General features: G+C 40.8%; 1 protein-coding gene across 9 annotated transcripts in view; it reads left to right on the top strand.

Annotated features, from left to right (window-relative positions):
* The window catches only part of Ppp2r2b (protein phosphatase 2 regulatory subunit Bbeta), a 382,601-nt gene that overhangs the window by 94,923 nt on the left and 265,235 nt on the right, over positions 1 to 22,443 (top strand). Inside the window, exon 1 of one of the 9 annotated variants that reach the window (XM_051200860.1) lies at positions 17,702 to 17,785. The exons of 6 other annotated variants lie outside the window; for them this stretch is intronic. Coding sequence is in view for 1 of the 3 variants with exons in the window: in XM_051200857.1 (XP_051056814.1) it covers positions 17,757 to 17,785 (29 nt within the window). In the remaining 2 variants the exon portion in view is untranslated. Of the gene's footprint in view, positions 1 to 17,701; positions 17,786 to 22,443 lie in introns of those variants that run through there. 2 more of the 9 variants (XM_051200863.1, XM_051200857.1) reach the window with 2 other exon arrangements.

Below are 22,443 nucleotides of genomic sequence, written 5' to 3'. Positions count from 1 at the left end.
GTGACTGTGTAAGCGGCTCTGCAATGGTGCTCTCATGAACTCCCACACTTATTTCCTTAGGCTCAGGTCCAGGAGATAAAATTGCTGACTCAGCATTCACAGGTCCAGGAGATGAAATTGCCGACTCAGCATTCACGGAGTCATTGAGGTTTACGAGGTAAGGAAAAGCCGGCAGTAGGAAGATGGGAAGGTTCATTTTCTCTTCCCTGGGATTCACTGTTTTTTAGACGTTCTGACTGTTCGGGGTGGGAGAGTCTATCACTACCATGTATGTTCTCTGTAAAGACATATCTCTTTCACATTTACTGTGTCTGAAGTGACATTATATCAGGCAGAGGATGGTGACTTCATAGAGTTGTTACAGATGAACTTTGGGATTCTTCTTTCCCTTAAAAACACATGATGTAATAGATGTGCTGTAGTCTGAGGCAGCTGAGATACAACAAAGTATGATGGCCCAGCCTAAGCAATTTGAAGTGTTGGCTCAGCTTTCCCTGCTGCCTACTGAGCTTCTGAGACCCGTTGCCCTTGCTAACCACTTTTAGCAAACTCAGAGTGTACAAATTCAATTCAGCTCTTATTCATGTCTCCCTGCATATGGCTCAGGGAATAGAGAGATGAGGACGACAGAGCTGAGAAAAACTTACTTAGGACGGTCATTGCATTAAAACCATGTAATGAATTTTACCTCAAACCCTTTGTGAAATAAGGCAGAGAGAGTATAAGAAAAGCAAAATGTTATCCATATAGAAGACATGAATTTTAAACCACCTGTCCTGTGTGTTTCCTTGATTGTCACAGATAACAGAACTGGACTGAGTTACCTGCAACCCCAAGAGCGTGACCTTCTGTTACTATGTAATTGCTCCTCCCTTTAACCCCTAGAATCTCCTTTCCTTCGGGTCTTTACTTGGCCAACTCCTGTTCAGTCTCCAAAATGCCCCCTTGAGAATCTGATCTGGCTCCCACTCCCTTTGCCAGTCTTTAGTCCAAGCCCATCCCCTGTGTCTCCACAGCACTTCTACGATGCTAAGTATTTAGCTGTGCATTGAATACACACGGTAGTACCCATTGGTGTAGTCTAAGCAAGGGGAGGTAGATTGCATCATGCTGCATTCATAAGCAAGAACCTTGCCCAGTCCTGGCTCTGGGCACCTATCAGTGTTTGAAAAAGTTTCTGTAAACTCAGTCTCAGTCATGTGAATATCGATTTTCTTATCTGCAAATGGAAATTAATGTTGCCCAGTTCAAACAGTTGTTTGGAGAATGAATACTGATGAAGCACAACAAACATCTGGCATGGATGCTCTCCTGAGAGGCCATACACTCTATCCTTACCATGATGGTCCCCAGCTACCTGACATATTTCCATTAAAGGTGTATCACTGTTTTCATGAAGAGACGCTAAATCCACAGCCTGCAGGATTTAAAAAAAAAAAAATGAGAAAATAGTCTTTTCTTTTGGGCTCAGAAAGAGCTTTTTAGCTTTGTGAGTGTCCTCCCACTCACCGTGGAGACAGCGTTTGTTTGTTTGATACTAGTGATGTGAAAAGCAATCCAAATGGCTGTGAGAAACTCAATAGACAGGGTTTCAAAAGCAACTATACATAATAAGAAACCTATGGTTGGTTCTTTGTTTTTATTTTACTGCTTGCAAGATTTCTTCAGGATGATAGGGGGAAAAATACCTCCCACACCAGCTACCTTTGCATGATCATCAGTTGATTTCATCTGCTTCTCATACTCACTCTAAGGGTCTTGTGATGAGTTTTAGGGAACCTTACTAAGCAACACCAGAGGCATTGGGTATGACAATGGGTACCCAATGGGTAAAATGATGTTTAGGCAAGGAACTTCAGTGCTTAGACTAGAAGTTACTTACTGCCTCACAGCCAAGCTCTCATAATGTGTAAGCAGATGGGCCACAAGGAGAACCCTACTCTAAAGAATGGTGCATCTCACCTTGCTTGTGTGTAAACTGGTGGCAGTAAGGCTTCCTTTGACATGATTCCTGAAATACTATTGTATAAAGGCATAAAAGTGACAGTCACAGCTTCCATTTGCTATGCATCTCTCATTTACCAGGTGTTGTCCTCAGCAGTCCTATGGAATGGTGGGACTCCCCCCCCCTCCCCCGCCCGTTACATAGTAAGGAGAGACAATGACTTGCCTAAATTGCTGGGCAAGATTTAGAATCTGAAAATCAAATGAAGCTCCACCTAAATCTAAGCCTGTGAAGATGTCAGAAGTTAGGTCTCAGATGAACAAGGTTCTAACATTTGGTCCCTCCTTGAAATTATCTTTCCTGAATCCTTTCCTCCCTACCCTTCTTTTGAAATTATATTATTTTAGATAATAACATGAAAGTTTTATATATGTATATAACATACTGCAAACAAATCTACCTCTATACCCAATTCTGTCCTGGTTTCCCTTCTTGTTAATACCCCCACCTTCCCAATTGCCTTTCTTTTACTTTCAAGTCTATTTTTCCCCTCTACTTTTTATTTGTCAAGGGGCAAGACTGTCACAGTGGAGATGAGAGGACAACTTCCAGAGTTGGACCTTTCTCTCCCCTGCATGGGTTCCAGAGATTGAACCCAGCCCTTAGGCTTTTTCTTTCTCCTGAGTCTTATCACTCATCTCAACATTTCTCTGCTTATATCAATTTCTGCATATGAGATAATATATATAGTATTCTTTTTGAGTCCTGTTTATTTTGCTTAATACAGGATCTCCAAGTTTACCCATTATCCTGACAATGATAATGTTCTTCTTAGTGGATAAGTAATTCTATATCCAATATGGACTACATTGTTTTATCCATTCATGGGCACTTGGGTCTATTCTATAACAGTGATTATAAACAGAGCTGCATTGAAAATGGGCAAGCAGAAATCTCTATTGCATCCTGACTTTAATTCTTTTAAAGATATGTCCAAGAGAGGCACAACTCAGTCATACAGTAGATTTTAGGTTTTTGAAGAAGTTCCATACTAATTTGCATATCTACAGCAAATCATTAGGCCTCTTTTCCCACAGTCTCACTGTCATTTGATGTCATTTTGCTTTCTTGATGAGGATAGTCATTCTGACTTGGGAGATATGGGACTTCAGAGTAGCTTTGATTCATTTCCTTCAGGGGTAAAGATGTTAAGCATTTTTCATGTGTTTATCATCCATTCACTTTTTTTTTTTTTTTTTTTTTAACAAATGGCTGTTCAATGTTGACTGGCTGGATTCCTTTGTCTATAAAACTTTTGAGTTCATCATGTATTCTTGTCAGATGAATAGCCAGGAAGGTTTTCTCCCACTCTATAGGCAGTCTCTTTGCCGTGGCTGTGGCTGTTACCTGCTTTACTGTGCCAAATGTTTTTGATCTCAGCAACCTCATCCGTTAGTAAATTCTTGCAGTTCTTTCTTAACTATTGGAATCCATTTCACAAAGCCCTTGCTACTGGTGCCTATGACTTGAAGTGCCCCCAACCCTGCTTCTTTTTAGCAGTTTCCAAGATCCAGGTCTTGTGTTAAGGTCTTTGATCCATTTTGAATCGACTTTTGTACAGGGTGAGGGATGTGTACTTTCATTCCTCTACATGGGAATATCCAATATTCTCTGTAGCACATGCCGAAGAGGCTGCCTTTCTCCAGGCTATGCTTTTGGCCCCTTCGTTGAAAACCAGATGTCAATGGCGATTCAGGATTATTTCTAGGGCCTACCTTAATCTATGAAAATAAAGTGTCTCCTACTGCCTTAAGCCAGCTGTCATTTGTATGTCTAGCTTTACAATGGTTCCGTTACAATGACATCGTTACTACCTAGCAATATTTGGGGGAGTTTGTACTGGTGGCTATTCTTTGAAATATGGTCTTAAAGAGCCCAAGCTGACTTTGAACTCAATAGCTGAGGATGACCTTTAATTTCCATGTGTGCTGGAAGTGATGGATATACCATGACACACACGTGAAGGTCAGGGAACAACTTGGAGTTGCCTCTCTTCTTTCATCATGAGGGTTCTGGGGATTAAACTCAAGTTACAGCCTTGGTATCAAGTGCCTTTACCTACAAACCTTGCCAGCTTTTGTTGGCACTTCAGGCATGTGCCACCCCACCTGGTTTTATGCAGTGCTGGGGCTCAAACTCTGGACTTTGTGCATGCTAGGTGAGTATTCTGTTGTGCTACATTCCCCAGCCCCTCTGCCAATATTTTCTACTCTCTTCCCAAACATTACATGAAACATATATCAAGCTTCCTTGAGTTCCTCCAATATGCCATCTCATCCTTTTGTTTTCCTCTCCTTCCTTCTCTACTTCTGGTCCTCTTTTATCCAGGGTATTGGTAAGTTTTTGTTGTTGTTGTCAACTTGACAAAAGCAAGATGCATCTGGGAATAGGGAATTGGAATGAGAAAGTCACTCCCTCAGGTTGGCCAGTAGGCAAGATTGTAGAGAATTTTCCTCATTAATAATTGATGTGGGTGGCTTGTCCATGCAACCATCACCAGGTGGTCCTAGGATATATAAAAAAGCAGGCTGCCGAAAGCAAGCCATAGGGAGCAAGCCTGTAAGCAGCATGTTCCTGTGACCTGTCCTTCAGTTCTTGAACCCATACTCCTACCATGCTTGAGTTTCTTCTGCTTTGGCTTCCCTCAATTACAGGCAATGGTTGGGGCATGTAAACCAAATGAACCTTTTCCTCAGCAAGTTGCTTTTGGCCATGGTGTTTTCCAACAATAGAAAGCACATTGGGATACCTAGCTAACACTTTAGATCATGGCTAACATATTGCTTCCTCGGATACTTAATGAGAGTTCACTACCTCTCCAGATGTTGTCAGACAGCTGCTGCTAAATGCTCCAAGCACCTTGCTCTTGTCCATGTGAGCTGGATCATGTGACACAGTTAGGTGTTGTGTAGTTGCCACATTCTTCATTGAGAGTGATGGCAGTCTATTCATGCTGCTGTCACAAATTCCATTCTAGGTGTTTAAATGAAACTTATTTCCCACAGTACCAGAGACTGGAAACTCCTGAGATCAAGGAGGTGTCTGATTTGGTGACACTTAAGGGTCAGTTTCGTGGCTCATAGACATCATCTTCACATGATGAAAAGGGGCCAAGGTCTTTCTAGCTCTTCTTTATAAGGATGTAAATTCCATTCCTGAAGGTATCCCATGACCCCATGACTGGTGTCCTCTCAAAGGTCTCACTTCCTAAAACCATCACCTTGTGTGTCAGGATTTCAACACAATAGATTTGGAGGGGTTAGCTATATCTATAAAACTCATTGGTGTGCCTGGAAAATAGAAAAAGTTAGTCATGCCAGGTGGTGGTGGTGCATGCCTTTAATCCCAGCACTCAGGAGGCAGAGGCAGGCAGATCTATGAGTTCGAGACCAACCTTGTCTACAAGAGCTAGTTCCAGGACAGGCTCCAAAGCTACTCAGGGAAACCCTGTCTCAAAGAAAAAAAAAAGAAAAGAAAATGAAAAAGAAAGAAAGAAAAGAAAGGAAAAGAACGGAAAAAAGAAAAAGCTAAAGCTAGTCACATAATAATTAAAGGAATAAATCAGTTCATATATGAATCAATGACCAGTGGTAAATTAAAATGCCTTGCAATCAGAGTGATGCCTCCTCCTCACCAGTATTGAGGCCTACCTTCTTCATACTTCTACATCTAGCCCTCCTTGTATACACATGACATCAAGGGGACACCTGGAGGAATGTGTCTTATGCTGTGGGAACAATAGCCTTGTCTCACCACAACCACACCTTCCACTCAAATAATGTTTGTTCTCTGATACCTCTTTCAGCTCTGGTGAAACAGGATACAACTTTCAAATATTTAATTTTAAGACTGGAGCTATAGCTAGACCTAAACAAATTTCACATACATTCTTTGAGACCAATGACCCCGCACCTCTACACACACACACACACACACACACACACACACACACACACACACACACACACCTTGTGTGCACCCACGTGGTATTTGCACTTGTGAAAAGGTGTCTGTTATAACTCCAGGGCACCTCTGAGCATCTATTTGTCACTATAAGCCACAGGCTCTAGTGTGATGGGTTTTGTCTTGCCTCTGTTTGGAAGTTTGTTAATCTAGGAGTGGATGGAAATCTCACAACAAAGCAAAGAGTTATCACTAATAGTATTGCAAGTGCAGTTGGTGACAGTTTTTTATTTTTCCTTTTTTTTCCTTAAGAATGGAGCACAACGGCCAAACTAATTATCTGTTGGAAAAGTGTGTGTGTGTGTGTGTGTGTGTGTGTGTGTGTGTGTGTGTGTAAATCCCAAACAGTCATTTTAACATATCTTTTTATTTTCCAAAAGAAATAATTAAGGTGCCACGTTGACCTGCTTTCTAACCAGAGGCCAGGATCCCTGGATACAGATTTGTGCTATTCTTCTTAACCAGAAAGCAACTTGGGCATTTTTCCAGGCTACTCCTTGAGGATCTAATATGTTAATTGAAAAAAAAACCTTAGAAAAATAACTTTGCAAGCAAACAGTTCATCCAATTGGAAACACATGGGATTATCTTCCAACCCTTTTTATTTCCAACCTCAGCTGCTGAAGCAAAGGGGGGTGGGGGGAGAGAAGTACAGAATTTCCCAAAGCCGAGGCAGAATTAGTTACAATTCCCAGGTAGAGTACGGCCAGCTGTAATTAAAGCTGCATACACTATCGTTCCCGCGTGGACATTTTGGTACACAAAATGCAGCTGTAGATAGAGACACACTGCCCCTCTGATTCCTTAGACCCTCCCCCGCTTAATTCACCAGCAGTTGTAGTGGCCCTGAGGGATGGCGCTTTACCTGCCCCTCCTTGAGGAGGTAACCCTCCCTGTGAGACATCTCTTGGCACATCTGAGGTGGCTTGTTTCCCTGTCCTTGATGTTCTATGACCTTGTTGATCATAATCAGAAGTGTGTGCATAAGGAGACACACAATGGACAGGAGAGGCTTTGGCCCCTGGACTCCTCGGACTCATGGCATCAATTGTCCAGTGGTTTAATCTCTTAGATATTTCAATTTATCCCTTAAAAGGAGGATGGGAGACCGAAGGCGTGAGAGACTGATAAACTGATAGTGATAGACAAATGAATTTGAAATGGAAATCTCAATTCACTGGAGATGGATTTGAACTAGTACAAGGAGGAAAGGGGGGAGGGGAGGGAAGAGTGATATGATGTGAATAGTTACTCAATTGATGGATTGAGCCTTTCTAAACAAAGGAGCACAAACATACGAAGGGAAATTCAGAGTGTAAAATTCCCTTGAAACCTAGAGAAGATTGGCAGGGATTATTCCAGACAGTGCTAATGACCAGATCCAGGTGAAGCTGAAAGGCTGGAGAGAAGAGTTTAGTTCAGTTCCTCCATTCACACATGTACCTATGTGCACACACTTACCTATCTGTGCACTCACAACTAGCTTCTTACTAACAATCCACACCAATGACTTAAGGAAGCACCTTCTTCATTAGTCAGTGACTAAGATAACCATGATATGTTTTTCATTTAGGTAACTATGTTGTCTGGTAGAGATGTCCAGGTTAAGTCATGGCTAAAACTCATATACCCAAGCTCACTTTGGACAACTGCAATTATTTCAGCCATTCAGCCAGGCTTTTATCACACCTACTGATAAAAGGGTTAAACTAACCTGAATTCCTTCCCTAAAACTTCTTGCCCTTCCCTGGGGATAATGAAATGCTTAAAAAGATAAGAATCTGGAGAAAAGGAAATTTTAAAGTACTTCCTTCTTAACACAGGGACAGTTTTAAACTCTTGATTAGAAAGTGCCTTTGGTCAATCTTAAATCAGACGAGCAAGTTTTGCCCATTTAGAGAGATTAGAGCCTGTGTGATGGCTTGGCAGGTAAAGGTGCCTACTCTACTACCAAGCCTGATGACCTGAGTTCCTTCTCCCAGATCCTATGATGCAAGGAGAGAATCGACCCCTGTGAGCTGTTCTCTGACTGCCACATGCCCACTGTGGTAAACACACACACACACACTCACACTCACTCACACACACACACACACCACTCACAAAAACACATATACACATATACATATACACAAACACACACACACATTCACAAACACACACATTCACACATACATATACACACATTCACACACATACAAACACACACATACTTACACATTCACACTCACACACTCACACAAACACACACACATACTCACATATGTACATATACATATACACATACATACACACACATACACACACATTCACACTCACACATATACATACACACTCACACATGCACATTCACACACACATACACACATATACACATACACAAACACACACACATACATACACATCACACACACATTCACAAACACACACATTCACACACACACACATACACACACATTCACACTCACACACTCACACAAACACACATACACACATATGTATATATATATGTATATATATATATATATACACATACATACACACACACATACACATAAGAACTAAGTGCTTTTAAAAGGAGAGACATTATTAGGAAAGAGTACTATTTCTGAGGAGGTCTGTTAATACATTCTCAACATAATGTTTCCTCAAAACTGTAGGGAGATCATCCATTTCTTACCCGCATTTCCCTTTGTGTGGCAAAGATTAACAAGCCGGTTAAGTCTGCATTGGAAAACATTAAGATGGGAAACAAAAGCATGCCCTCATAAAACATTTCTATCCCATTGTTGCTTGTCTGTGCATTGTAGCAGAAGGCTCTGGTTTGGGTTACAGAGATATCACTGTCCCCTTTGATCTTTAGTCATTGAGAAGCCAAAAAAAAAAAAATTCCTTGGCACAATAGGGAAGAGATTTTCTAGGCTATTCTGGCAAGGCCAAATGAGCAACAATGAGAATTTGCCACGGGCAAGTCACTTTCCACAGGGAAGGCTTTTTTGTTTTTTTCTGAAAAAGGACTTAATTATGGTACAGGTGAAAAACAGCTTTTAATGAGTTAAAAGGGCATGTGGCATTTGATAAGCATTTTCTTGGTGTTTAGTTACACCCAAGAGATTGCTCTGTGTCCTTCATGAGAACAGTAGGCAGAAAATACAGAAATCAAGAATTTTAAGCTAGCAAACCAACAAAGAGAAATAAGCATAGGCCTCACAAGAATGAGGCCAGCAACAATGAGTGAGAGCCAGGTATGGACCCTGCTTCTGCATCCTCAATTCAGATGCCCGTAGCTGCTGAGTTGATAGCTCACATCCACTTTGTATGAGTGTCTGTCTTTGTGAGCAGTGCAGAGCAAAAATCCTTCCCTTGACCTAAGAAACCTGCTCAAGCAGGATGACTAATTCTCCCCAAGTCCCAAGACTGTGCTAATTAGCTGTCTTCCCCATAGCCACTCTCCTTTGCCTGACCACTAGAAAGAGAGTATGAGTTGTGTCTTCCTCCCCTAAATGAAGGCCCAGAGGTGCTGGTCTGTATATGGCTAGAAAGATACTATTTGTGACCTACTGTCTCCTTAGCAAGTCACTCAGACTCCACCTCCATCCTGAATAAGATGAGAGTATTTTCCCTGCTGCCATTCCTTCATGGCTGCTTGCTTGGCTGGCTCCTCACAATTCAACTCTCAATATTTGCAAGAATCCTCTGCTCTGAGAAACCCTTTGGGATATCCAGCTCTTGGTTTTGTTTATTTGTTTGTTTGTTTTGTTTTGTTTTTTCCCCTATAACACATAACCCTGATTTATGTTCTTCATAATAGAGTGACTAATCAAACTGTTCATCTATTGGTTTTTATGTTCTTAATCTGCTTCCTGCCTATAGAATGCAAATTTCATGAGGCAAAGAGCCACCTTCTAGTCTCCATCCTCAGCATCCAATACTTGGAATACAAATAGTTATTTAATTTAACAAAAAATTATGGGAGTACTTACCATATTTATCCCTGACTATTCATCTTGGTTAGTCCTAGTCCAGGACTGGGATGTAGATATGATTTCCATGTGGCAAATAAAGGAACTGAAGTTCAGGCATATGAAATAACTCCTGGAAAAGGTAAAGCCAAATATATACCCATGTAAGCCTCTTTCCAGAGCCTACACTTTGCAGCTGCCACTCATTTTCCTTGTACATTGGAATATAGTGGTTTTTTTTTAATTTTGAGCTTATGTTGAAAACAATTTTAATTAAGCTTAGTTCTGACTGCAAGACTTCTCAGAACTTCAAAACTGCATGAATCAAAATACTGCATGGATCACAGAGATTAAGATAAAATATCCATCAATCACTAACAAGATTCCTTTCTTCCTTCCTTATTCCTCCTCTTGCCTCTGCTTTTAAAATATGAATTCTTCTCTTGACATTTCTTCAAAACATGTTTCCCTAGAAGTTCCTTTGGTAACTGTTGTCTGACTTAAAACTATAAATCTGCGAAGGGCTAATAAGTGGGTATAGTTTTAAAATCATGAAAATCTATTTAGAAATGATCACAGGAATGGAAGCAGACATCTAGGAAAACAGTAAATCAAAGTTGGTACACCCGGTGGCCAAGTAAGGCAAGTCAAAACTGACCCAAAGCCTTGGCTGTCATGTGGGAGCATAGAAAGTGGTATGAAGAGTTTTAATGACTCCTTCTAGAGACATGAAGGCATGGAAAAGAGATCCCATCTGCTCAACTATGTGGTAGCTGTCTAGAAATCTGATTGAGGAAGACCCTTAGGCCAAGTCCAGACTTAATGGAAAAGAAGGTCAACATTGATTACCAGGGTCTACATAGTTGTGGAATAATAAGAGACAGGAAGCAGGCTCTCAGGAATTCTCTGCTATTCCATGCCTAGAAGAAAGGTTTGGCAGTAAGACTACACAGTAAAATGTTTAGGATGCTCATTAAATGTCTTAGCTTGTTGCCACCCACTTTACCTGGTTCACTGTAGTGGTGGTATATGATTTGTTGCTCGAGTTATCTTGCATGCATAAGAGAAATTTTATTGTCACCAAGACATTAATGTATATGAACATATGAACATATGAAAGGATATCTATAATAGAAGAAGAAAAATAATGGGCAAAACCCAAGGCAGATTATAGGACTTGCTATTGCCCTGTCAAGACAGGGAATAAATTCTCTCCCTACAATGAAGCTAGAAAACTAGAAAACATTGGCATCCACAACCATTAGATGCTTTGAAAATCAATCAATAAATACAATAATTTGAAAACTGTTTCTGCATTTTAAACTTTTAGAATTACTCAAATGTGAGAGCATACACCTTTAATCCCAACCTCTTGGGAGTCTGAGGCAAGTAGAAACTATCTTAGTTACTTTTCTATTGCTGTGATAAGACACCATGGCCAATGCAACTTATAAAGAAGGTGTTTAATTTGGGCTTATGGTTTCAGAGGGTTAGAGTCCACAATAGTAGAGCAAAGGTATGGCTATCAGAACAGTTGAGAGGTCACATCTCAAACCACAAACAGGAGGCAGAGAACACACTCTGTAATTGGCATGAGTCATTTGAAACCTGAACGACCACATTTTCTTAAACCAGGTCTCAACCCCTTAGTCATGCCCAAAGAGTCCCACCAACGGGGGATCCAGTATTCAAATATTTGGGCCTATGGGAGCCATTCTCATTCAAACCACCACACTATCCTAAACAAATAGATAAACACACTGGGATTTATATCAGAACAGTATGTATTTGAGATGTTCTAGCATTAAGCATCTCTCACCCTCCCCCCTCACTCTAGCTTGTATGTTCTGACAAAGTGGGGCAAGTCATGGTGAACTGTAGACAGGGACTCACGCATTTGAAGAAGTTGATAATATATACACTCAGTCTAGAAATGTTGATCTTGGAAGAGGGTGGGTTGAAAGGGCCATTGGCTGCCCTAGCCTGAGGTCACATTTGCATCTGGGACTGCTCTGTTGCCTGAAGCTCTGTACATGGAGGCACTGGAGGGAATCAAACCTCCCTGTGCTTCTGGTTAATATCATGTACGTGTGAGGCTTAAAAGAATCCAGCAGAAACCAAAACTGAACAAGGCTTGAAAACAGCCCAAATTTGAATGTCTGCCTCTGCCACAAAAAGAGCCCACTGCAAGGATGGAGACCCCAGCAGTCCAAGGTTTTGGGGCATGGATAATACACAATCATTGGTAGGCATAAAAGGAATAGATTTAGTCTGAGGAAGCTATACACAAAACATAAACAATAGTGGCCATTAAGGGAAATAATATCAGAACTCAGAACTGAAAAGTAACATGATCAGAAAGGTCCCACTTAAAAAATAATAGTACTGCATGTCAAGGAAGTGTGGCCCACACTCAAGAAAAGAAGTGGGCAGTAGCAATGGTCTGGTGTTACAAGATGTTAGCAGACAAAGGCTTCAAAGTGAATATATATCTTTTAAAAAATCTAAAGCACACCGTAATGGAAGAATTAAAGGAAAGTGGGATAACAATAGTTCAACAAATAGAGGTCTGTAATCATGACATAGAAATGTCTGGGAAGTAGCAAATGGAAACTTCTATTACCAGGAGAAACCATGGATATGAGAAAATTCACTAGAGAGCTTTCATATTCTTTCCCCTGATGGCCACTGTTGTTTATGTTTAAAGTAATAGCAGCCTTGAGAGAAGAATCAGTGAGCCATAAATCAATAGAAGTAAGATAACCAACCTCAGAGGGCCGAGACAGATTACCAGTCATGAAGTGAGTCTCACAGGAGAGAAAGGAAACACAGAAAACTTCACTGAAAGCCAGATGTGGCTGTGGACATCCCTAATCCTAACAGTTGGGAGGCGGAAGGAGGAGGGGGAGGGTTGCTGTGAGTTGGAGGTCAGCCTGGTTTATATAGTGTGTTCTAATCAAGGCAGCGCTAGCTAATGAGACCCAGTCTACAAAAGAGAAGAGGGACTATAAGGAAGGGGGAGGGGGAGTAAAACAGTATAAAACCGTATTTGTGTTTTATTAAACAATTTATGTATCTGAGAGTCTTAAACAAAAGTACTTTAACAACAAATAGGTTCAACCCCTTTACCATCCTGGCCAAACTGTTTGAGAGCCAAATCCCAAAAGAAATTCATTCGTTGAAAGCAACAAGAGAAAAGTGACTCATTGCAGAGAGGTGAACATCAGTACAAGCAAGCTGTTGGCATCAGAAGTCACTAGTGGCAGAAGGCAGAAGAGTGACATGCCCACAGTGCAGGAAGAAAACATTGTCAAATAAGAATTGCGCATCATACAAAACTGTTCATCAAAGATGCAAGCAAACCCTTCACAGATCACCAGACACTGAGTGCTTGACTTTCCAGCACATGTGCCTGATGAGAATGGATGAAGGGAGGAAGTTCTGCACATGTGACATCAGAAGGTGACATAGATTCCCAGGGAAAAAGGAAGGCTTCTCGTGATAAATATGAGACTTGCTGTAAAAGATCCCATGAATACATTTGTGTCATTCCCCCCAATTTCTTTAAAGACGTAGGCTTCTGTTGGAACCATTTTAATACTGTGGTGTTAAGTCTGTGGTGTCTATAATAGTAATAGCACAAAGGTGAAAGGAGGGAGTGTGTTACATTGCAGCAAAGATTGTTTTAATCTGAATTAATCAGGAGAAGATGGTGATACTTAGTAATAGTGCAAGCCCAGAGAAAATGCCATAAAAAGAACACAAAAATGTAGCAAATGGAAGTGAGGAGATGGCTCAATAGATGAAGCAGTTGCCATACAAGCATGGGGACAGGGATTTGGGTCCATAGAAGTAACAAAAAGTTGCATGTGTTATCCCAGCATCCCAACATGCCTATGATGAGATCAGATGTGGAGACAAGAACACCTGTACTAGTTTGTCCATCAGCTACTAGTGTATACACATGAAGATGGCTGTCCTGGGTTTTGTTTGTTTGTTTGTTTTGTTTTGTTTTTGTTTGTTTGTTTGTTTTTGTCTGTCAATTTGACATAAGCTGTAGCTACCTCAACTGAAATATTCATCATTAGTTGCCTGTAGGCAAGTCTGTAGTGGATTTTCTTGATTGATGATTGATGTGAGAGGGCCCTGCCCACTGTGAGAGGTGCCATCCCTAGGCAGGTAGTCCTGGGGTATATGAGAAAGCAAGCAAGCAGGGCAGCCCAGTAAGCAGCCACACTACATGGCTTCTACTTTGGTTCCTGTTTTACTTGATGCTGACTTCTCTCAGTGACCGACTAGAAGTGTGATATGAAATAAACCCTTTATGATGGGAGATGTCATTCTGTAAATATGTTTCTCATACTGGTTAATGAATAAAGCACTGTTGGCCAATAGGAAAGCAAGATAGGCAGGACTAGGAGACTAGGAGGATTCGAGGAAGGAGTAGGTAGGAGTCAGCATGGAGAGACTGGGGAGAGAGGAACACCTGACCCTCTCCAGTAAGATGAGACCACGTGGAAATACTTAGATTAATAGAAATGGATTAATACCTAAGACAGAGCTAGTAGATAAGAAACAAGTAACTGGCCAGCAGCATTATATCTAATACAGGGTCTCTGTGTGTTAATTGGGGCTGGTGCAGCAGTGGGACCAGGCGGGCTGGCAGAAAAACCTTACTTGTAACACTTTTATGCCCTAAGTTGCTTTTGGTCATGGTCTTTATCACAACAATAGAACCTAAGATGACAGTGAATAACAGACCCCCATCTCAAACAAGGTGGAAGGCCAAGACTAAACCTGACATTATCTTTTGACCTCCACATTCATGCTGTGACACACATACACGCTACACACATGCATATGTATTACATGTGCATGTGCACTGCACATATATTACATACACATAAAGAGACATACAGTAAATAAACAGAAAACCACAAAGGCACACTAAGAGTATTTATTGAGCAAAAACATTGTAATCAAGGAGGATATAAGTGGTCAGGAAGCCTAAGAAATCACCAGACCATCAAAGAAGAATCTGGCAGAATCTCTGTTCTTCCCTTGTGTGATTTCAATGAGGATGGTGTTGGAGATTAATAATATCTATAATAAGGACTGCCTATTGAATTGTTAACCCAGGGCCAAACAAAAACATAGGGCCCCTCATTCAAAATGAATTTCACATTTCAAGATGGGGGTAGTAGGTCATTAAGTGACTTTCTGGTCACAGGACTCTTTGTGATAACCAAACATCTTTACCCATGAAGCTGGCCCTAAAAGGAAGCAGGAACTGATGCTGCCTTATTGTCCCATCCTCTGAATAAACCCCTTGGGAGATTCAGTGCCATCTGCTTTTGATAGTCCTGGGTTTTGCTATCCTTGTAACTAATGTCCAACATTGGATGCAGGGCATCCTTTGTAAATACCACTTTAAAAGATCTAGCCCCAGCTGTCCTATAAATGCAAGGCAGCAGTTTGCACACACCCTGTTGTGGATTGGTATGGATTAAACTTGTGAGTCCCTCATTTGTCTCCTCACCACTGAGATTCTCTAGGGTTGCTATTTTATAAGTGTGTGCTATTTTATGCAGTGTGGCCAAGTCAGAGAGCCTCCTTTCTTCCTTCCTCCCTTTCTTCCTTCCTCTCTTCCTCCCCTCCTTCCTTCCTCCCCCTCCCCTCCATCCCTCCTTCCCTCCTCTTCCTTCCTCTCTCCCTTTTTTCATTCTTTCCTTCCTTCTTTCCCTCCTTCCCTCCCTTCTCCTCCCTTTTGATTTCTTTATTATATCATATTTTTTATTATTTAAACAACTTAAAAATGTAAATATATTTTATCATATTCTTCCCTTCCCCCAAGCCCTTCTAGATACACTCCCTACCCACCCAATTTGTTCTTTCTCAAAAAAAAAAACATAAAAACCCAATACAATAACAACACCAATCCCCCAAAAGAAACAAGACCACAAAACAAACCAGGCCCAAAAGGAAAGGAAAAACAAAATCCACCAAACTGCAACCAAATCAAAGCACACAAAAGAAACTGTGGAGTCTATTCCATGTTGGTCAACTACTCCTGAACATGAAGCCTGCTCTGGGTGGTTGGAATACCCCATGTCACCCCATTGGAGAAAAGTTGGTTTTCTCTTTCCCAGCAGGCATGAATGATAGTTCAGTGTTAACCTTTTCCCTAGCAGCTACACTTTATTTCGTTTATTCATTCATTTTTTAAAAATATAACAAAATAAAATATAATAAGATAAAACAAAAACTATCACACCAAGGTCGGACAAGACAAACCAACCAAAGGAAAAGGGCCCAAGAGAAGGCACAAGAATCAGAGACGCACTTATTCACTCACTCAGGAATCCCATCAAATCACTAAATTAGAAGCCATAATACAGATGCAGAGGACCTGATGCAGACACACGCAGGCCCTGTGTGTGCTGCTTCAGTCTGAGTTCATAGAGCTTTGGTTGTGTTGATTTAGAGGGTCTTGTTTTCTTGTGGTCCTCAATCCCCTCTGGCACTTAAACTGTTTCACCCCCTCTTCTGTGGGGTTCCCTGAGCTCTAGAGATAGGGATTTGACGAAGACATCCCATATAGAGCTAAGAGGACACTCGTTTCTAAGAAACTGATAATTATCCATCCGTTTGGAAACATTTAATATAAATAACACTGTGGAAGGGGCCATGTGGGTTTTGCTGGGGTGGGCTGGCCTGCTCGTGCATGTGGCTGTGACTTCTGGTCCCATGGCAGTGATCTCATCACGTCTTCACAATCAAGCTTTGTGACAACCGTAGAAAGAAAGTACTGGGGAGGCTTCACTGGTGTCAACATACATAATGGCACCGCGTGATCTTGCTTAAAACATGCAAGCCAGTTTTAGCCAGGATTTCCTGGCTGAGCACTGGGATGAGCCAGTAAGGAAACTCTGGTCCTTCAGACCACTGTGGGGTTTGTATTTCTGGGGTGGGGGTGGGGGTGACAATGAGCAGGAAACAGTCAGAGCTGTCTCTTGTGTTTATTAAAAGTCTTTTCATTTCTGTGTTAGAGAAAAATCTGAATTTCAAAACCATCTTGATCAAAAGAGAATCACAACTCTCATTTCATAGGAAAACCGAAAAACAATTCAAGCTTTGGAACAAGGCTTGATTAGGTGGCTTCACTAATTATCCAAACCAACTCCTTTCCAAGTTTGTTCTTAGATTTTTTTTTTTTTTAGAGTATCTTTCTTATTACGAAAGTTGGATTTCTTCATGGTTCCAAAGTGGCTTAATAACCTTACGGACCTTTCCTTTTTCACATGATTGTTCAGCAAGGAGGAAAAGAATGTCTTTGGTTCTGAACTCCCAAATCAAGAAGCATTTTTCCTCAAAACCTGCAACAAACATCTCCTGGTCTCTCGTTGGTCAAAACTGAGTCATCCATTTCAGCTTGGCAAGTGCTGATTGGTATAAACCAGCCATGGTTCTATTCTAGAGCTAAGAGTAAAGGGCAATACCTCCAATTACATGGGATGCATATGGTCAGGATGGGAGAAAATTCTGTATCCTGAGAGGATTAAACCAGCAAAAGCTCCTTACCCCATTAGCAGTAAACATTGACTATTGTGAAGTCAGTGGTCAGTAGGTTCTGGGCATCCTGCCCAGGATGCTGAAGAGAGCTGGGGGGAGGGGGAGTCAGGAACATTGGGCTGCCTCCTACCACCTAGTCTGCAGCCCAACATGTGAGTAACCCCAGAACAACAGAAAAAAAAAAAAAAAAAAGGGAGACCAAGTGTGAATATTATTCTGACAGATACTGAGCTAGAAAGAAGAGCCCAGGAGAGATGATTATATTAACAACTGCAACAAAAAGGTAAGAGGAGTCTTCCTAAAGGATTTTAGTAAAACAAGTAGTAACAGTGCAAAGGACAGCATTTGACATCATGTGAGCCTAGTACAAATGAACATGCAGGCAGAAACTACAGATGAGGGTGCAGATCCCATCGATGTCTACTATATACTTAGCCCTGACCCAGGCACTGCATTAAGCAGGTACAAGTCTTACATACAAGTATAAAAGCATAGTGTTTCAGAGCATAGGCTGAGAAGCTTCCATATCTAGGAACAAGTCCAAGCTTGGTCATTCATCCTCATTAAAGTGCCATAGTCAACATGAGGATGTAGTGCTGTGAATTGTGAAAACGAAGTATCACATTTGAAAGAATTAACATCTGAGAAAATTAAAGCATGCATCCAAGTGACTGGTACACTTAACATCACTAGAAATGGTACTTAGTCATGCTTTGCTGGTTGTTGTTGTTGTTGTCCTCACTCAGAGGTTCAGAAGAGGTGGTCTCTGTTCTTAAGGTGCCTGTCACAAGCTTTAAGACATCTGGGTAATGAATGTCACAAAAGAAGCAGAGATGAAATGATGACATATTCACAGGAAGATGAAATTCCTTCTCTGTATTAGGAGCTGAGAAACTTCACCAAATGCTGCGGGTAGGATGTGCTTAACTGGAAGTGACATTCTTTGGGGACTTTTTTTCTTGTTCCTTTTTATGAGACCAAATCTTAAGTTTCAGTACAGGGTTATGAGAAACAGACACCTGAGCCATGTCACTTGTATGTTTGCTTTCTCTAGAGAGAGTGAGGTGCTGCGTGTCTCTGCTCTGCCGTCCCTCACACAGGAGATGGTATGGCTGCTGCCTGCCCACGTGGCAAAAGGAGTGGCTATTTGATTCATGGTTTAGTTGGGGCTATTAGATTGTACTCCCAAAGGCACGTGATAATCTGTTTAACTGAACACAGTCATTTGTCTTGTTTGCTGACTACTTAGCAGATGGAATTGTGAGCTGGGTAATTATTATATGGACATTAATAAGACATATCTTTTATTAATTAGCCCTTCATGAGGTGTATTCTTAAAATAGAAAATTCTAGATGGTTTGCAAATATTAGGCACTGATGCTAGCTTTTCAAATAAGCATTTGAAGGTTATTAATTATCTTCTTGGGATTTTTCAGAACTCACGAACTAAGGCCATAGCTAACACATTGTACTCTGTGTCCTAAAAAAAAAAAAAAAATGATTTTTTTTCAGAAATGGTTTAATTTAAAGAAATTAAATATACATAGTTTATTCCATTTAAACTTTCATCAAAGAGGTTTTGATGGTCAATGAATAAATGAAAAAAATTATGCCTGAAGAATAGCTCTCTAATATAATAAAAGGATATTTGTGCATTTTAAAAAGATGGATACACACAGCTAATATAGTCACTCACTCCTCATATACAAACTCATATATATATATATATATATATGTATATATATATACGTAATAAACATTTGCATACATGCATACACATATACAGGGACTTCTATACATATACATTACACATACACACATATGCATATACGTGCACACATACACACAGGCACACATAAACAAACACATGTATACATTCATATGCACACATAAAGTGCTCGAGGTTAGGAGCAGGCTCGTCTGGGGCTCCCTGCCCTAGGCCAGCCTCCTCTTGTCTTCATGCATCAGCAAGTCTCTGAAGTATGTCTTCTGACAGAGACTGACAGACATGCAGTTATGTAGCAAGAAGCAGCACCTGTGCTGGAATGCCTCAGCTGGAAAGTGCTTCTGAACAAATGGTAAGGATATATATATATATATATATATATATATATATATATATATCCTTGCTACCCCCCTGAGAAAACCATTTAGCAACTCTCAGGAGAGTACATCTTCCTCCAAAGATCTAGATCCTACACTATTTCCTCCCGTCTGTATATACCATGGTTGATGCTTTAAGCTCATTTCCTGGACCCTCACTATGTATGTCCTGTGCTCTACTCAGCTGGGTGAATAAGTGTTACAGTATATAACAAAGACAGCCCACATCAAGAGTTTGCAATCCATGTTACTAGTTATGGGAGCAAATACCATACTACTGTGTTTCTCCATAAAATTGAAGCCAACAAATAGATACAAAAGAATGTTCCAGAATGCAGAAAAGAGGCAAGAGCACCTGGGTTCCTTCTTGAAGCAATGACATCAGACTGCTGTTTCAGATAGAAAGAAACCCAAATAATCCCTAATAATCACAAATTTCATACTTTGCCAGCATTTTCTCAGTTCTTACTAAAGTATTGGTAATTACTCATGTTTAGAAGCCCATTATATAGACGAACAAATTCATGATGGGGACATTATGGAAAGTGACACAGCTATTAAGAGGCAGGCTGTGTCAGCAGCTGCCATTGTATGAGCTAACTCAATTTTTTTAAATGAATGTGTAATTCAACAGCCAATTTTTCCCTTTTTGACAGCTACAAAATTGAACTACTGAGCTTTTCACCTGTAGCTCAAACACACGGAGCTTCTCATTTGACCATATAGTCAAAATCTAGAGCTGTTGTTTTAGCTATCTGTGGGGCATTTTATGTCCAGGTGAGTCTTTTGATGGCACACTGTTAAAAGGGTATGTTAACACAGTTGGCGGCTGCCCACAGAATCAGGCATCAGTCTGGGAGAATGTGCAGATGCTGTGGCATGTCTCAGCTGGGTCTGTCTTTGTTGCCTGGGCAACCTCTCTAGGAATGTAAGAAAGTCATTCTGGTTTCTTTTTTCTTTTTCTTTCTATGTAGTTCTGTAGGGAGGGCTAAATGATAGTGTTGTAGATTGCTCAGATTCACTACCACCTATAGTTGAGAGGCAGAAAAGAGGCAGAAAGAAGCACCTGGATTCTTTCACAGAGCAGTGACATCAGACAAGAGAAAGATCAGTTTCCAGAATCCTGGCAGCCTTTTCTGCTCATTTGCTCTCCGAGATAAACAGTCTATATTCCTTTTTTTCTGTGATAGCTGTAAGATTTTACAAAGGCAAATGCTACAATTCCATTGTGAACCATGGGTTTGAAAATCCACCTTGAGCTCAAAGCTTAGCTTCTCAATTTGCTAATTGTGCACCCTTAGGCAACTTATTTAACCCCTTTTAACCTTTTTCCCCATCTTAAAAAAAAAAATGAGAACACTCTTGTAGATTTTGCATATAATTGATTTCCATTCGTTTATTCAGGGTCGAGTTATGTGTCAGGCATTCAACTAGATGCTAGTGAAACAGCTGTGAATTAGGAATGGTGCCAGTCTCCACGGAGGCCAAATCTAGTACAAAGAGTGTAATAGTTACTACTTTTGTTATTGCCATCAAACACCTGGCCCCAGGCAATTTAAGGGAGAAAGGGTTTACTGTGGCTCAGTTTTGGTAGGAAAGCATGATGATAAGAACAGTCTCAACTGCGGCAGCAGGAATGGGAGGCTGCTTGTTCATACATGGAAGGATCAGGAAGCAGAAAGTGGCAAGAATTGGCGTGGACTATAAACTTTAGGCCTACCATCCAGTAACCCATCTCCTCTAGCTAGACCCAAGTCTTTAAGGTTCTGAAACCACACAAATCTGGGGATCAAAGGTTTAAGTACATTAGCCTATTGGGAACATTTATACTCAAACCATGTCAAAGTATATGTTTAGTCACTTTGAATAAGGAGCTAGGACGTGGAGGACAAAGAAATGCATAGGCCGGGAATCACACCTAGTTCGGGGAATTAGAGCTTCTCTAATGAAAATATGTCAGGGTCTTAGATATGAGTCAGCCAGGTGAAAAAGCAGAAGAAATATTTTATAAGTGATCATATTCAAAAAGCAAAACACAAGAGAAACAGCCAAACACAGGAGGAAACAAACAAACAAAAAAATCTGAATACAGATAAAAACCAAGCCATTCCAGAAACATCCAAAGCAGCATGAGATTCAGGGAGGACAAAGGTAAGCAGAGACTCAAGAGAATCTTAAAAACTTGATTAAAACATTTAGACTTATGAAATAACAGGTAGGTAAAGTCCTTAGAAGATGAAAGTGGGAATTGTAGCGCTAGAAGAAGCTTAGCATATAGTGCAAGTACCTAGTAGCTCTCGGTGTTAGGCGGTATATTGACATCTCTTATTTGAGTAGGTATGGTATCATCAACCTCAACTGATAGTCAATACTGTTTGTGTTACCATCATGAGCTAAAATTATGCCTGTGCTATGGAAAGAAGCCTAAGTGGCTATGTTTGGAAAGACTGGTAAAGCCATCCTCGACAAGTGACAGACAGAGTGCAGAACCCACATCCAGCTTCTTTGCAATCATGCTCATTCTCCTCACTTTTCTGCTCATCCCCTTTACGGCCCCCTCAATGAATTCACACACTTGTTAAGTGATGAGGTCATAATTCTTTCTGGCAGTTCTGTCATTCCCATAATTGATTCTTTGCTGGAGCTTAAACATACAGAAAATGCAGGTGGACCCAATTATATGTTTACAAAGAAAGCCAGGAGCAGGATGGAGGGGAATAAGCAGGCAGGGAAGGTGGAGAGGAGATTCAAATACCCCAGGCTTAAGTGGACATCCCTGAAAAGCAGAGGTAGACAGCAAGATGACACATAGGCATTCACAGAGGTCAAATAGCTCAG

The sequence above is a fragment of the Phodopus roborovskii genome, unplaced genomic scaffold (genome assembly GCF_943737965.1).
Source record: "Phodopus roborovskii unplaced genomic scaffold, PHOROB, whole genome shotgun sequence".
Classification (NCBI taxonomy): Eukaryota; Metazoa; Chordata; class Mammalia; order Rodentia; family Cricetidae; genus Phodopus; species Phodopus roborovskii.
Note: the sequence above shows the minus strand (reverse complement) of the source record. Positions and strands in the feature narration are given on the sequence as shown.